At 42.8% G+C, this 17,630-nt stretch overlaps 1 protein-coding gene across 1 annotated transcript; it reads left to right on the forward strand.

Annotated features, from left to right (window-relative positions):
• Positions 1 to 4,281: 4,281 nt before the first annotated feature.
• Positions 4,282 to 5,726, forward strand: LOC125598301. Its single transcript, XM_048772499.1, has 2 exons — positions 4,282 to 5,016; positions 5,127 to 5,726. Exons 1-2 carry the CDS (start codon positions 4,282 to 4,284, stop codon positions 5,724 to 5,726), a joined length of 1,335 nt encoding a protein of 444 aa, XP_048628456.1.
• The last annotated feature ends 11,904 nt before the right edge of the window (positions 5,727 to 17,630 follow it).

A 17,630-nucleotide genomic window follows, 5' to 3' on the forward strand; every position in this document is an offset into this window, starting at 1 on the left:
CGAGCTCGAGCCAAAGCTCGGTTGCTACGTAGCGACCGAGCGATCGTCCTGCTCGGTCGCTACGTAGTGACCGAGCTCGACTGAGCTCGGCCAAGCTCGGTCGCTACGTAGCGACCGAGCGCTCGTCCCGCTCGGTCGCTACGTAGCGACCGAGCCCAAGCCAAACTCGGTCACTACGTAGCGACCGAGCGCTCGTCCCGCTCGGTCGCTACGAAGCGACCGGGCTCTAGCCAAAATTCGGTCGCTGTGTAGCGATTGAACCTTTCCGAACATCGATACGACACCAGTTCTTGCATTCTCGTCAAACCTTCGAACGCTATCTCCCGAAGACCGTAGCAAGCTCAGTCCATGTTTCCCGCCATTCTAATTCATCGATCAAATTTAGCGGATTAGAAACCGCGGAAAACTCGTAGTAAACGTGTCGAGTCGGAAGATGGCCCAAAGGGACCTAAAACCCGACTCGAGGCCCATCCTATGATTTTCCTAACCAAAAGCCCGTAAACCACAGCATGGTTTACGCTTGGCCCACAAGGAAGGATAAATGTCAAGTTTCCGCGGATAAATACGGATGTTTTGAAGATAATTGTGAAGATCGGGAAAAATGGAATATCTCCATTTTGATGCTATGACGGCTTAAGGGCAGAAGAGTAAAAGCGTAAACCGACCTTGGAGCTAGTATATAAGGAGTCCTAGGCGAGGAGCAGAAGAGGGAGCTTTTCAGATTCGGAATTCTCTGCACTTAGAAACTTTAGGCTTATTTTCGACAAGTTCGGTTTCTATGACTGGCACTCGATTACTAGACGAACTCGCCCAGGCAGTTCGATCTCTTGTCCAGCTCTATCAATTGAACTACGTTCGGCTTGATCCTCGAAAGGGGTACGTAGGCAGCCTTTAACAAGGTTCAGTCCGAAATCAATCAAAAACCTTTTCTTTATCTATTTCGTCTTTCGTTATCGAGCTGCGACTAAACTAGGTTTGAGCTATTAGGCTGCTAGAACTAAGTAACTCGCTGACAGCCTTTGCGGCCAAAGCTTTCATGATCTCTTGTAATGATCGCAACGGTCTTACGCGGACTCGAAATAAGATCTACTGTTTTCTCTAAACTCGTTTGTTATCTTTTCATGATTTCCGCATATATTCGGTCACTTGTCGTTGACTCTCGCAGAGATCCGGGACCTCTGGGAAATTAGGGTTTTCCTAGTTTCCTTATTTAAACGGAAATCGACAGTGCGAATTTCGGTTCCCACATTTACAATGGACGACAATGAGCTTATATAATGCTCAGATACAAGACTCTAAACGTTCACAAAAGAAAAGAAAGGAAACAAATCAAAACTAAGCAGGAAATCGGAAACTAGTCGTTGGAGCCTTTTGTGGGATTTTGGCTCCAAGTAAAGAATCTGATCTTTCTTGAACCTGGACGGTTTTAATGGATAAGAGAGCTTCCGTGGGATCTTTCTGGGTGCTTGATAGGTTCTGATCTCGTGCCTGATCTGATGAGAAAAGAGCTGTTGGGCATTAATGTCGGTTTGCTCCAAATTAAGCAGGTTTGAGTAAATGAGGATCCTCCTGATCCAATGGTTGCTGTTGCATGGTATGAACTTGTAGAACTCCTCCTGGACTCCTAGAATATCTCCTGATTGGTTTAAATGAACTCCTGGTCGCCAATGTCTGGTTTGAAGCTGATTGAACCGGTTAGCTTCCAATTGAGGCAAGTGTAGAATTGGTTTGATCGGTTTTGGAGATTGGTTCATAACTTCATAATTACGTGAATATTTTGGCCCAATTCCAATTGGGCTGGACTCCTCCTTGAGTGTATAATCCATAAAAATTAACCTCGTGATTTAAACCCTCCTGGTTTGTAAGATATGACATTTTTAGTGCACATATGTCTTGGTTGGCGCCTTGGCTGGTTGAGTAGGGTGTTGGGTCGACCTCTGGGTCAGCTGCTGATTTGATGGCCGCTGATATACCATGATTTTCACCTGTTTTTAAACATGGTATATAAGAGTGTTAAGATGTATTAATCATGTTTTAGAGTCTTTTCAAAGCAATTACAGGTTTATTCACCTAATGGAAGGAAATCATACTTTTGGGACAATTTGGAATGCTTTTACGCAAGGAAAATCGATTGACGCTTGAAGAGCAACATCGGTCGATCAGAATCACTTACCATCGATCGACAAACATAGATGTGCATCGATCGATGCCTAGTCACACGGGTGTGATCGCGAATTAAAAGATTTCATTTCCTATAAGATCTATTAGTTGCAACTTAAGCCCCTAGCCGCCTGTCAGGCTATATGTACTAGGGTTTTGTATCATTTTAGGGGAGACACTTGCAAAATACCTAATTTGGAGAAGGGTCATTTTGGCTACCATTAGAAGAGCTTAAGATGGGAGAGATAGATCTGAAATTGCAAAACAGAAAAGATCTTGAACTCCTTTATTTCTATTACTCTATCTATTTATGTTCTATGTTTCATTTGAGTTTATTTCACACCATCAGGACTTTGTCTCTCATGAATATGTTTCAGTAAACCAATTGTTAGATTTAGGTTTCTCACCATGGTTGAAATTATGTACTGCTAATATGACTATTAAAAAAGTGTTTTGATTGTTCTTTTATTGGTTGTGAACTTAATGCTAAAATTGAGATTGATCACCTTCATTTTAGATCTTAGGATTAATTGAGTCCAACTAACCGTTTCCCCTCAATACCTGAACCCACTTGCGTGATCTAACTAACTCAGGCGCAACGACAGTTGGTCTGAGAAGGATAGAGAACAAGTTAAACCCGTTCGCAAAGCTCGCTAGAATAACCATCGATCGACGCAACTATCGTTCTGTCGGTCGATTGTTATAATGGTGTATCGGTCGATGTACATCAAGTCACATCGATCGACACTCTCTCGAGATTAAAATACGACAGTTGAGATCCGAGATCTAGTGAAGATAACCTATCCGGTTAAATCATTGTTTAGTTCAAAAACCATCAAACCCTTTAGTCTAAACCATCATACCTGAGATTTACCTGAATATAGCTGCTTTCCCATTCTTGAAACCACTTCAACTCAATCTATCGTTTCACTATTGTTTTCGATTTATCATTTACTGCTTTTAAAACTATTAAAACCTCTTAGTCTATCTTCATTTCTAATTATTTAAGTATGTTGAGTAATCCTAGAGTCTCTGTGGATTTGATCCCTAAGTACTAAATCTGAACCTCTTTTGATGAGAGTAACACTCTTTAGGGTAATTTGAGTGATATCAAATTTGGCGCTGTTGCCGGGGACTCTTTCTTATTACCATTAGATTTATATTTAGAACTTAGTATAGACTTGTTACGAAAAACTTGCTAAAGTTTTCTTTCTTAATCTATTAGGCAGACACAAAGAATGGAGAACACAGAGCGCGACCAACCATCGATCGACGGAGACACTTTTCCGTCGAGCGACGTTGAGTCAGAAAAATCGACCGATACGGAGCTGCCAACATCGAATGATGCCGCCCAGCCGGAAGCAGTTAAGTTTTCTCTTACCAAGCCCGCTAATGAGAAAGTAGTCCAAACTGAACTAAATGGTCAAACGAGCAATGAAGCTAGCCAAACTGAACAGGGGACTGAAATCCCTGTTAAGGAAAATTCCACCTTAACTAAAGGTGAAGATATAAATTTGTCCATACAAGACTACCTTGATCCTGGTAGGACCTATTCCAATAGGTCCGCTATCAAAATACCAGGAGACGATACCAAGAAATCTAAGTTTAACACAGATTACTACCGTATGGTTCGTCAAAACCCATTACGTGGATCCCTTCCAGAGCACCCACAAGATCACATTGAAACTTTGGAAGAATTAATACCAGATGAATATGACCGTTGCAAACTATTCTCATTCTCCCTAGAAGGAGAAGCCCTTAGGTGGTTAAACTGTTTAGCAGCAGGATCACTCACTTGTTGGGAAGAGATTAGAAGTGCCTTCCTTAGAGAATTTTTCGATGATGAACGCTACTGGGAAGTAAGAATGGCAAATTTCTACATTTCGCCAAGGTCCACGCGAATCGTTTAAAAATGCCTGGGGAAGATTCAGAGGCTATGAACTTGAATGTCCCCATCATGGTTATTCAGAACCACAACTTCTAAACATCTTTTATGGAGGTGTTAACTTGAGCTATAAAACCACATTCGATACAGCGAGTGAGGGAAATTTCATCACTAGGAATCGCGAAGAAGCTAGACACCTTATCAAGAATATGACAACGGGAAGATCCTATGAAAGGATGGATGAAGAGATAGAAAATTCCACAAGTCCAAAAGACAATTCTGATTTGATAGAAATTAAGAATTCCCTTAAATCCTTTCATTCCTTTCTTCAAAACAAACACCGATCTGATATAGCCCAGATCGACGACAACGCTTTGTCTGACCCCAATGATTATTTGGATGAAGGAACAAACTATTCCGATCCCTACTCTGTGCTTAACGTCGATAGCTTTACCCAAGCTTATGACACTGCTGTGAAATCACGTACCGGAAGAGAGAGGTTCAATATCAGACAAGCTCTTACTGGCAACCGTAAGACAAAATCGGAGTTTTACGGAAAAATAAATATGGTTTACGGAGAATTAATGGAGAAAGCAGATTCTTTGGGAGAACTAATCCAAAAATTAGAAGGTCAAGTAGCTGAGATTGCAACTGCTATAAAAAGAGATGCAGGATGTCTTCCCGGGAGAACTGATTTAAACCCGAGACGTCAAGTCAGTGCCGTAATGTTGCGCAGCGGGAAAAACCTCGCAGCAGATACGAGGAATAACACAGATGTTGGAAAACCTGACAACACTGACAAAACCGGCACAAGCAACTCTCATCCTATTCTTCTTAACGATCTTGACCCAAATCTATCTCAAGAGAACCGGAAAACCACCGCTGAAAAGGCTAAGGAAAAGGCAATAGACTTAGAATTAGAAGAAGATACGGAGATTGCGGACGAAATCGATCGACAGTACGGAACTGACGTCGATCGACCTGAAAGACCTACCATCGATCGACGGTCTACTCAACCCGAACCCATAATTGAAAGAGTCTATAGAACTTTACCCCTTTTTCTCCTAAAACGCAAACTAAGAAATCACTAGAGAACGCGATCTGCAAGAAGGCCTTAGATAGGATTTCTGTTGAGATGTCCCTTAGTGATGCTATAAAGATAGCACCTTCGATTAAGAAGTATATAAAGGACATGACATCTCCAAACTACTCAATTGCAGAACATAGCGTGATGATGATTTCAGAAGAAGTAAGTGCTATGATTAGAGGAGAAACTCCAACAAAGACACCAGATCCTGGTAGTTTTGTCCTAGATTGTAAAATAGAAAACACGCGTTTTCCTAGATCATTATGTGACCTTGGCTCTAGTGTGAACCTTATGCCTTACTCTGTTGCAGTAACTTTAGGATATAAAAAGTTTATGCCAACTCCGATCACCCTGGTTTTAGCTGATAGATCTATCAGGGTACCCGAAGAAATTCTCGAAGATGTTCCCATAAAGATTAATGATTGCATCGTGCCTACGGATTTTGTTGTGTTAAAATATAGACAAGAACCTAAAGACCCCCTCATTCTGGGTCGGCCATTCCTAGCTACAGCTGGAGCAATCATTGACGTCAAAGAAGGACGAATTAATTTGAACATAGGGGATATCTCGATGACTTCTGATATGGAAAACTGATTTAAGCGATCCCTAATAGATGACCAGGCCTTCTACGTGGAAAAAGTTTCTGAGGATGAAAAAGACTCTTTCATAAACATGTGTTCAGACAATCCCTTAGACACCCTTAACCACGTGGAAAATGGAATTTTCAGCATATCAGATAGGACAGACGATTACATGCGACTAATGGACGCTAGCATCGAAGTTTCAAACGTAGAAGAAAATGACGACTCAGAAGTTGTCATCGATCAATACCTTCAAGATACCGTCGATGGACAACCTCCCTCGCAATCAAATTGGTCTAAAGAAAAAGCACCAAAGGTAGAATTAAAACCTCTACCCAGCGGTCTTAAGTACGCTTACCTTTATGACCAGTCCTACCCTGTTATCGTCAACGCCAATCTCACTAGTGGAGAACTTGCTTTATTGCTAAATAAATTGCGCAAGTACAGGAAAGCGATCGGATATTCTCTCGATGACATTCCTGGAATCTCTCCCGATCTTTGCATGCATCGAATCAACTTGGAAGATGACGCTAAAACGTCAATAGAGCAGCAAAGGAGATTAAATCCGAATCTAAAGGAAGTAGTCAAAAAGGAAATTATCAAACTCCTTGATGCTGGAGTTATTTACCCTATTTCGGATAGCAAATGGGTAAGCCCCGTACATGTTGTACCCAAAAAGGGAGGTATCACTATAGTGAAGAATGAAAAGGACGAACTCATTCCGACTCGTACCGTTACTGGTCATCAGATGTGTATTGATTATAGGAAATTGAATGCCGCTACTAGGAAAGACCATTTTCCCCTTCCCTTTATTGATCAAATGCTGGAGAGATTAGCTAATCACCAGTATTACTGTTTTCTTGATGGATATTCCGGATTTTTCCAAATTCCTATACACCCGGATGATCAAGAAAAGACAACGTTTACATGCCCCTATGGAACTTTCGCATATCACAGAATGCCATTTGGTCTTTGTAACGCCCCCGCCACTTTCCAATGTTGCATGATGTTGATCTTTACGGATATGATCGAGGACTTCATGGAAGTATTCATGGATGACTTTTCAGTCTACGGATCAGATTTTAAGAGTTGCCTCGATAATTTATGCAAAGTATTGGAAAGATGCGAAGAAAAGAACCTTGTCCTAAACTGGGAAAAATGCCATTTCATGGTTAACGATGGAATAGTGTTAGGACATAAGGTTTCCGCTGCTGGTATAGAGGTAGATAGAGCTAAGATTGAAGTAATGACCAGTTTACCTCCACCCAAAACTGTTAAAGACGTGCGAAGTTTTCTCGGACACGCCGGATTTTACAGGAGATTTATAGTGGACTTCAGCAAAATCGCTAGACCTCTAAATAAACTGTTATGCAAGGATATTAAATTCGATTTAACCCCCGAATGCATGAAAGCTTTTGAAGATTTAAAGAAATCCCTTATCACTGCCAAACCGTCGTACAAGCCCCCGACTGAAATCTTCCTTTCGAAATCATGTGCGGTGCGAGTGATTTCGCAATTGGAGCAGTTTTTGGCCAAAGGAAAGATAAAAAGCTACACGCCATTTACTACGCCAGCCGCACACTTGATGAAGCGCAACGGAATTACGCAACAACAGAAAAGGAACTATTAGCTGTAGTTTACGCTTTTGAAAAATTCCGTCAATACTTGATTGGCTCACGAGTGATAGTTCACACTGATCACGCTGCCATCAAATATTTAATGCAAAAGAAAGATGCTAAACCTCGACTCATACGCTGGATTCTACTACTCCAAGAGTTTGACATTGAGATTAAGGATAAGAGAGGAGTAGATAATGGAGTCGCTGATCATCTTTCCCGGATCAGAATAGAGGATGATCTCCCTATAGATGATTTCTTCCCCACAGAGAATGTTGCACACATAGATACGTCTTTCGTCGGTCAAATATCTCTCACATCTGAAGACCTATCGATCGATGAAAGGGATGGCATATCGGTCGATTTACGTAGTGATACATCCATCGATGACGAAAATGATGTAACTTCTCAACTCTCCAATAACCAAGATCACGAACCCCCGTTTATTAAAATCAACTTCAATTTACAAGTTAATGTTTCCGGTGATGAGATTAATCTTACACCAGAGGAATTATCACAACGGGAGGTGGACGCGACTGGTAGAAACTCGAATAACCGACTCTGGTATGCCGACATAGTTAACTATTTGGCAGCTGAGGTTGAGCCAGACGAACTCAAGGGATATACGAGGAAGAAATTTTTCAGAGAAGTAAGACGCTATCATTGGGATGAACCTTACCTCTATAAGCATTGTTCTGATGGCATATACAGACGATGCGTATCCGAAGCTGAAATTCCGGACATTATTTACCAATGTCACGGAGCTGATTATGCAGGACATTTCGCTACCTTTAAAATAGTTTCGAAAATCCTCCAGGCAGGATTTTGGTGGCCGACCACTTTTCGCGATGTCCACGAATTTATAACCCAATGTGACAGATGCCAAAGATGTGGAAAAATCAGCAAAAGACACGAAATGGAACAGAAGTTCATTCTTGAAGTTGAAGTCTTTGATTGATGGGGTATCGATTTTATGGGACCCTTCCCGTCTTCATATGGAAACAAATATATACTAGTCGCTGTAGACTACGTGTCCAAATGGGTCGAAGCAGTAGCTTCTCCTACCAATAACGCATCTGTGGTTATTAAACTCTTCAAGAGTACAATCTTTCCAAGATTTGGAGTCCCAAGAGTAGTCATTAGTGACGGTGGAACTCATTTCATTAACAAAATCTTTGATAGATTGCTTAAAAAGATGGTGTTCATCATAGAGTAGCCACACCTTACCACCCACAAACCAGTGGACAAGTAGAAGTCTCTAACCGACAAATTAAGAAATCTTAGAGAAAACCATAGGAACCTCCAGAAAAGATTGGTCTAGGAAACTAGATAATGCATTTTGGGCCTACAGGACCGCCTACAAAACGCCACTAGGAACAACACCATTCCACCTCCTTTATGGCAAATCATGTCATTTACCAGTCGAACTGGAGCACAAAGCGGCTTGGGCTACCAAACTTTTGAACTTTGATATCAAGCCAGCTGCAGAAAGGAGACTCATCCAGCTTAACGAGCTTGATGAAATCAGACATTTAGCTTTTGAAAATTCGAAAATTTATAAAGAAAGGACTAAAGCTTACCACGATAAAAAGATCATATCCCAGCACTTCGAACCGGATGGTCAAGTCCTCCTTTATAACTCTAGGTTAACTTTATATCCTGGAAAGCTAAAATCCCGTTGGTCTGGACCCTTTCACCGTAACAAACGTTCAACCTTCCGGAGCTATCACTTTACAAAATGATAAAGGCCAGGAATTTATAGTGAACGGCCAACAAGTTAAGCATTATTAGGCAAAACCGCCAGCAAAAGCGCCCATGATGCTGTATGAACCTGATAATTAGTTTAATCAGGAAGTCGAGCTAAAGACTTAAAATTTAAGCGCTGAATGGGAGGCAACCCATTTTATTTTATAAAAAAAAGAGAATTTTTATATTTAATAGTAATTTCCATATTTCTTCTTATTATTAGCATTATTTAGGAGATTTAGAAATTAGGATTTGTCTTTTTATTTTCTGAACTTGTAGGATTTATGTTCTTAAACTTATATCTTATGTCTGGGAATGCTTCTTATTTCTTATGCTTGGTTGTCTAATAGAGCTAACATTAGGCAGGAACTTTGAGTTCGACTCCAAGCACATGCAAAATTTCTGTGCTTTGCCATCGATCGATATGGAGAGGATTACATCGATCGATTCTCGACAAGTACCATCGATCGATATGGAGAGGATTACATCGATCGATTCTCGGCAAGTAACATCGATCGATATGGAGAGGATTACATCGATCGATGTGTAGTACGGATAGGTACTTCATTTTACTCTAACATTCTCAAACAGCTAACTTGATTTTAACCTACCCTTGGGCACTTTGCACCGAGACGGTGTAATTTAAGTCTGGGGGAGGTAGTTACTACACCACTTTCTTGAGTTTTTGTCAAAAATCTTTTCAAAAATAATTTTATTGAGTCAAGAAGGGGATTATGGACTAATGATTTCTACTTGAATGTCTAACCACTTTCTAGCACCATTCTCGATTTACTGATTGCAGATAGTACTATAGATGCTAAAGTGGATCAACCAGTCAACTATACACACTTGCTAGATTGTTTGAAAGAACCAAAGCTAACCTCCAACACTAACCTGACTTCACTGCATGTCTTGGGGTTTGGTATACATGGGATCGGATTCTTCAGACAAGTCTGGAAGGTAAGGCCTTGTGTAGAATTATATATCACATTCCTCTCTTTAATTTCGACCCTAGATTAGTTAGTAATTAATATTCCTATTGTAGATGTATAAAAAAAATAATAATAAATATAAGATCTATTGTTTAATTAGGATGAGTCTGAACATGACTTGGTGGCTAAAACCATTAAGGCTTGATTCACAAAGACTCCAATAAAAAGATTCGAACGGGACTTGGAGGCGGCAATCTTCAAGACTCGCTTCACAAGGGATTCTTGGATATAGGTCAAAAAGAAGTGAACAGAGCTTGATGGCAACCACCATTAAGTTCTGATTCATGGAAGCCTGTCCAATCTTAATCACTGTCTTGAAATAAAACAGACCTTGATTTAAGAGAGAGATTAGAGAGAGAGGAAAATAGGAACTAACTTTTTACCTGCACATCCAGAATACTTGTCTGAAAGTCTTAGCATCCTGTGATCGATACTCCCAAGGTAAAGCTTACACTTTTTACATTGAGAAATGAGGTTGGTTGAGGAGATTGATAATAAGATTAGTTAAGATTGTTGGCTAGATGACTTTGGTTGCTAAGCTAGGATATTGCATAATGTATTTCTGTAAGAAGGAACTTTTCGATGTGGAATGCAATATTATAGCGGTGATGATTTTCATGTTTCAAATATGTGAGTCCCTGATGTTCTCAACCCTCTTCCAGAGAGACTGTCCGTTGATTTGACTTGAGGACAAGTAAAATGATAAGTCTGGGGGAGTTGATATACCATGATTTTCACCCGTTTTTATACATGGTATATAAGAGTTTTAAGATGTATTAATCATGTTTTAGAGTCTTTTCAAAGCAATTACAGGTTTATTCACCTAATGGAAGGAAATGATACTTTTGGGACATTTGGAATGCTTTTACGCAAGGAAAATCGATCGACGCTTGAAGAGCAACATCGGTCGATCAGAATCACTTACCATCGATCGACAAACATACATGTGCATCGATCGATGCCTAGTCACACGAGTGTGATCGCGAATTAAAAGATTTCATTTCCTAGAAGATCTATTATTTGCAACTTAAGCCCCTAGCCGCCTGTCAGGCTATATGTACTAGGGTTTTGTATCATTTTAGGGGAGACACTTGCAAAATACCTTGTTTGGAGAAGGGGCATTTTGGCTACAATTAGAAGAGCTTAGGATTGGAGAGATAGATCTGAGACTGCAAAACAGAGAAGATCTTGAACTCCTTTATTTCTATTACTCTATCTATTTGTGTTCTATGTTTCATTTGAGTTTATTTCACACCATCATGACTTTGTCTCTCATGAATATGTTTGAGTAAACCAATTGTTAGATTTAGGTTTCTCACCATGGTTGAAATTATGTACTGCTAATATGACTATTAAAAAGGTGTTTTGATTGTTCTTTCATTGCTTGTGAACTTAATGCTAAAATTGAGATTGATCACCTTCATTTTAGATCTTAGGATTAATTGAGTCCAACTAACCGTTTCCCCTCAATACCTGAACCCACTTGCGTGATCTAACTAACTCAGGCGCAACGACAGTTGGTCTGAAAAGGATATAGAACAAGTTAAACCCGTTCGCAAAGCTCGCTAGAATAACCATCGATCAACGCAACTATCGTTCTGTCGGTCGATTGTTACAAAGGTGTATCGGTCGATGTACATCAAGTCACATCGATCGACACTCTCTCGAGATTAAAATACGACAGGTGAGATCCGAGATCTAGTGAAGATAACCTATCCGGTTAAATCAATGTTTAGTTCAAAAACCATCAAACCCTTTAGTCTAAACTAAGTGCATGCATTTCATACCTGAGATTTACCTGAATCTAGTTGCTTTCCCATTCTTGAAACCACTTCAACTCAATCTATCGTTTCACTATTGTTTTTATTTATCATTTACTGCTTTTAAAACTATTAAAACCTCTTAGTTTATCTTCATTTCTAATTATTTAAGTCTGTTGAGTAATCCTTCAGTCTCTGTGGATTCGATCCTTAAGTACTACATCTGAACCTCTTTTGATGAGAGTAACACTCTTTAGGGTAATTTGAGTGATATCAGCCGCATCAGAACGTGAGCTGGGGTTAGACCGTCGTGAGACAGGTTAGTTTGATGCCCGCGTCGCAATAGTAATTCAACCTAGTACGAGAGGAACCGTTGATTCGCACAATTGGTCATTGTTCTTGGTTGAAAAGCCAGTGGCCCGAAGCTACCGTGCGCTGGATTATGACTGACCGCCTATAAGTCAAAATCGGGCTAGAAGCGATGCATGCGCCTGCCGCCCGATTGCCGACCCTCAGTAGGAGCTTCGGCTCCCAAAGGCACGTGTCGTTGGCTAAGTCCGTTCGGCGGAAGCACCGTTCGGACCGCCTTGAATTATAATTACCACTGAGCGGCGGTTAGAATCCTTTGCAGACGACTTAAATACGCGACGGGGTATTGTAAGTGGCAGAGTGGCCTTGCTGCCACGATTTACTGAGATTCAGCCATTTGTCACTAAGATTCGACCCTCCCCCTTTCCAATCACACGTTCCGCCCCAAAACATTAAAAACAAAAAACCCAAAAAAATTCAAGTATATAAGAAGACATCGTCGGAGATTCGAGAATTTTACTTGGTGAAATTCACTCTCGACCTAATATTTCAGATTGGCGGATGAAATGCAGCCCGCATGTCCACAAGTCTCGGCCAAAAGCATCCTGATGGGAGCATTAAAACCAAAAGAGTTTTCATTCATCCCTTCAGTATGCTTGCCCTTCAGTACGCTTGGCCTCGATCATACCACAATAAAAACCAAGGGAAAAATGTTAACACTTGGTGGGATTATGAAAAGTCGAGCCAGCATAAGTACACTTGGACCATCAGTTCATTAGAACTCGGGCTAGCATCAATCAGCCTGACTTGGAAAGTCCAGTCCATCAAAACTCGAGCTCATGTCCAGATCAGTACATGAACAGTTCACGGAAAGGGCCAGCGTGCTCATATGTGTACTGACATGGTGTATCAGTTGTCCAAAATCAGTACACGAACAGTCCATGGGAAGGACGAGCATGCTGATATGTGTGGTCAGCGTGCTGATATATGTATTGATCGGCAGTCCACAGAGAGTCTATGGTTGCCCAAAATCAGCCAAGGGAAATACCAGCGTGCTGATATGTGTACTGATGGATAGCCACGGACGTTCTGTGTGTGCTGACGGACAGCCACGGACGTCCTGTGTGTCCTGACGGACACACACACGGACATCCTGTGTGTACTGAACAGACAGCCCACGTGGGCCATGTAACATCCCGGATCCTGAATAGGATCATTGGGACGGCCATGGTTTGAGGAAACGTACTAGTCAGTATTCGGACATCAAGACAAGCATTCCATGGCCAGATAAGAAGGTTAAGGACGTAAGTTAACTTAGACTCAACCTTACAAAAGTCTCAGTGGATCCAGAGAAGATCAGGGAAATCAAGGATTGGCCCCGACCATGCAGTGCCACGGAAGTTAGAAGCTTCCTAGGGCTGGCAGGTTACTATAGAAAGTTTGTGAAGGGATTTGCAAGCTTGGCTCAGCCGATGACAAGGTTGACTGGGAAGGACGTTAAGTTCACATGGTCCGAAGAGTGTACGAAATGTTTCTCCGCACTTAAGGATATGCTGACTAGCGCACCCGTCCTGGTTCTTCTTGAGGCAGACCAACCTTATGTGGTCTACACGGATGCGTCCATCACTGGACTCGGTTGCGTGTTAACTCAACATGGGAAGGTCATTGCTTACGCGTCAAGGCAGCTGAAGAAACATGAGGGAAACTACCCCACCCATGATCTTGAAATGGCTGCGGTATTATTCGCCTTATAGATTTGGCGATCATATTTATATGGAGCCAAAGTCCAGATACTTACGGACCATAAAAGTCTGAAGTATATATTCACCCAGCCTGAGTTGAACTTAAGGCAGAGGAGGTGGATGGAGTCCGTGGCCGACTATGACCTAGACATCACTTACTATCCGGGCAAGGCTAACATTATGGCTGACGCCTTGAGCCAGAAGCGAGAAGATGTTGCGGCCGGTACCGGAATGGACGAGCCGGATGAGGCGGGACAATTCGTCCATTTAAATGCTTTGAATGGGATGGATGGACCACGGGGTTTAGAGGCGGTGAATAAGGCCGACCTGCTTGCCCGGATCCGAGCGGCCCAAGATCAGGACGAGAACCTGAAAACGGTTGCTCGGAACGACCTGACTGAGTATCAAATCGCTAAGGATGGTATGATTTTAGTTCATGGTCGGATCAACGTACCCAATGATAGGAGTTTAAAGGACGAGATCCTTAGAGAAGCTCACAAGTCTAGATTCTCGATCCATCCTAGAGTGACCAAGATGTATCATAATCTCAGGCAGTACTATCATTGGATACGGATGAAGGTCGATGTGGCCGAATGGGTGGCCAAGTGTCCTACTTGTCAACTCGTCAAGGCCGAACAACAAGTTCCGAGTGGACTGCTTCAGAGCCTATCTATTCCGGAATGAAAGTGGGATCACATCACGATGGACTTCGTGACAGGTTTTCCCACAACCAGGAATAGGAATGATGCTGTCTGGGTAATAATGGATCGACTGGCCAAGTCTGCCCACTTCCTGGCCATCAAAATGACTTATGGAGTCGACCGGATTGTGAGTAAGTACATTGACGAGATTGTGAGGCTACACGGAGTACCCTTAAGTATAGTTTCAGATAGAGATTTGAGGTTCACTTATAACTTCTGGCAAGCTTTCCAGAAAGCTTAAGGAACGAGAGTGAACATGAGTACGGCTTATCATCCCCAAACTGATGGGCAGTCGGAAAGAACTATACGGACGGTGGAGGATATGCTTCGAGCATGTGTCCTCAATTGGGGCGATTTCTGGGAACGACATTTTCCGTTAGTGGAGTTCGCCTACAATAAAAGTTTCCACTCAAGTATAGGCATGTCGCCATATGAAGCTTTGTATGGACAACCATGCAGGACACGTTATGCTGGACCCAAGTGGGGGAGCGCAGCATAATAGGCCCGAAATCATGGAGGAAACCACAGAGAAGATCAAGTCCGTGCGGGACAAGATGAGGGCCGCACAGGACAGACAAAAACATTACGCTGACAAACGAAGGAAAGAACTGGAGTTTGCAGTGGATGATATGGTCTATCTCAAAATGATTACCTTTAAAGGTAGAGTGCGAATTTCTCGTAGAAGGAAATTAGATCTAAGATACCTAGGTCCGTTCAGAGTCATAGAACGAGTGGGTAGTGTGGCATATAAGTTGGACTTACCATCCGAGATGGAAACCTTCCATAACGTATTCCATGTCTCCCAACTCCGGAAGTGCTTGACGGATCAGGACGTCTAATACCAGAAATACCATACTCTGATCTAGGTACGAATCTAACTTTGGAAACAAGGCCGTTTGGATCATAGATAGGATGGAAAAATCAATGAGAAAGAAACAATCCAGATGGTCAAGGTCATTTGGGATTGTAATGGTCGAGAAGAGACCACATGGGAGACGAAGGCATTGGGACGGCCATGGTTCGAGGAAACGTACTAGTCAGTCTTAGGACATCAAGACAAGCGTTCCATGGCCAGATAAGAAGGTTAAGGACGTAAGGAACTTAGACTTAACCTTACACAAGTCGAGAGTCAGCTAGGACGAGTAAGAAGGTAGCTGGACGGATGGAACAGGTAGCTCAACCAGCTCAACAAAGTTAGGTTAAGCTCACTCCAGCTCGGCCACTACTAAGCCAGCTCCACTAGCTGAACTACTAGCTCACTCAGCTGAGGCAGCTGGAGTCAGCTCATCTCAGCTGGACGGACAGACTGTTCGGGTTTCGGTCCGATGGTCCGGGTCTGAGATGGTGGCGGGCCATGGGGGTCTGGCCATGAGGCCATGGACCGTTGGGGCTTGGGCCAAGGCCATGGGCTAAGTCCAGAGGGATTGGGTAAGGCCTTGGGCCTCTGTCCGACCCAAACCCATTCGGTATTGGCGAAGGGACGCATGCGGCCGAGAGGGTGTAACCCTGGTTGATTGTGCCCATCCGCTGGCCAGTCATGCCTATTCGTGGGGCAAGACTTACCCCCTCGTTTTCTATAAATATGGGTCCTCTCTGTCGATTTCATTCATCCAATCCAGAGTAAAAATACTTAGAGAAATCGTAGAGAGAGAGAGAGTTTTCGGCCAAAGCAAGCAAGGCCGTTTGTGTGCTGGTTAGGTTTCCGGCGATCTGATCGTTTCAGAAGCAACCTCCGATCAAGTATGGGAGACCGAGAGCAGGAGAAGAACATGGAGAACCCTGACATGGTTCAGAAGGTACTTGGTGGGCTGTGGCCGCATCAGACCGAACGGACGGTCCTTGTGATCGCACCGCGGCTCTGGTCGGTTCATTAGACCTAACCGCTTCTCCTCTTCTTGTTTCTATCCGGTCCTTTCCCTTCTTTCTGAATATACACGAAGGGTTGTGTTGGTTCAGTCCAAGGAACACGTCCCTAGACTTGGCCGGTCATAAACAAACCGCTAACCTAGACGCTGGTCGGTTAGACGGTCGGTTCGAATCGCACTATAGACTGGGCGGTTGGGCTAAACGGTTGGTCATGTCCCAAGAGGCACGAGTGGCCAAAGGTCACGAGTTACCAAGGGTTGTGAGTTAACAAAGGTCACGAGTTCCAAAGGTTGTGAGTTGCCAAAGGGTGTAAGTAACCAAGGGTTACAGACGCCAAGAGGTACGAGGACCAAGAGGTACCAAAGACCAAAGGGGTGCATGTTCCAAACGGTGCCTGTTGAGACAGGTCGTGTCCGTTCCTTAAGGGATCAGACCATGTCTTGTCTGTTGGGACAAGTACACGGTTCGTCTAAGCCAGGGTAAGAGTCGCAAGGTCGATCGGCCGTTTGGCCTAACCAGATTGGGCGTGAGGCTTACTCGGCCGTTGGATCAAGGCCCAAGGCCGGATCAGGTAAGGAAGTCTGTTGGGCCATTGAGCCGGACTTCAACTAGGCCGGTCGCACCTAGATTCTATCCAGATGAACGGATTGATCTTCGGACGATCCGGACTGTTTGTGTGTTCTGTTTATCATTCTGGACTGTCTATCTGATTCTAAGTCAAGGTGGTTGGTTGAATGACTTAGGATTTGGTAGGCAGGTTCATATCTTTTTATAAGTATATTGTCGCGAGGGTTTTCTGTGTTCTAGGAACCAAGCCAAGCATTGTAGAATCGACCATTTCTATTCTCGGTTATGATAATGCTTATCTGGTTGTGGTTTTAGGAACTAAGGATGGTTCTGGTCAAGCCAAGGAGCCGTGAAGGCTCGGTCAGTGAGAGGCTGTGTACGTGTGGTTAGATGATGCTAGGGATGAACTAGTGATTGTCTATGAAACATTAAGAAGTTGTGTATTGGATCTCATGTTTCTAAGTATTGAGATGAAGACCAAGGAGAGAAGAGACAGTAACTTTAGAGTTTTACTGTGGTAACTTTATTTTAACCACAGTAACTACTTGGGAAGTTATCTGATGGGAGAGAAGTACTTAGTGAAGAGAAGAGAGGAACTCGACCAAAGAGGTAAGGAAA

This window comes from Brassica napus, unplaced genomic scaffold, assembly GCF_020379485.1.
Source record: "Brassica napus cultivar Da-Ae unplaced genomic scaffold, Da-Ae ScsIHWf_1692;HRSCAF=2316, whole genome shotgun sequence".
NCBI lineage: Eukaryota > Viridiplantae > Streptophyta > Magnoliopsida > Brassicales > Brassicaceae > Brassica > Brassica napus.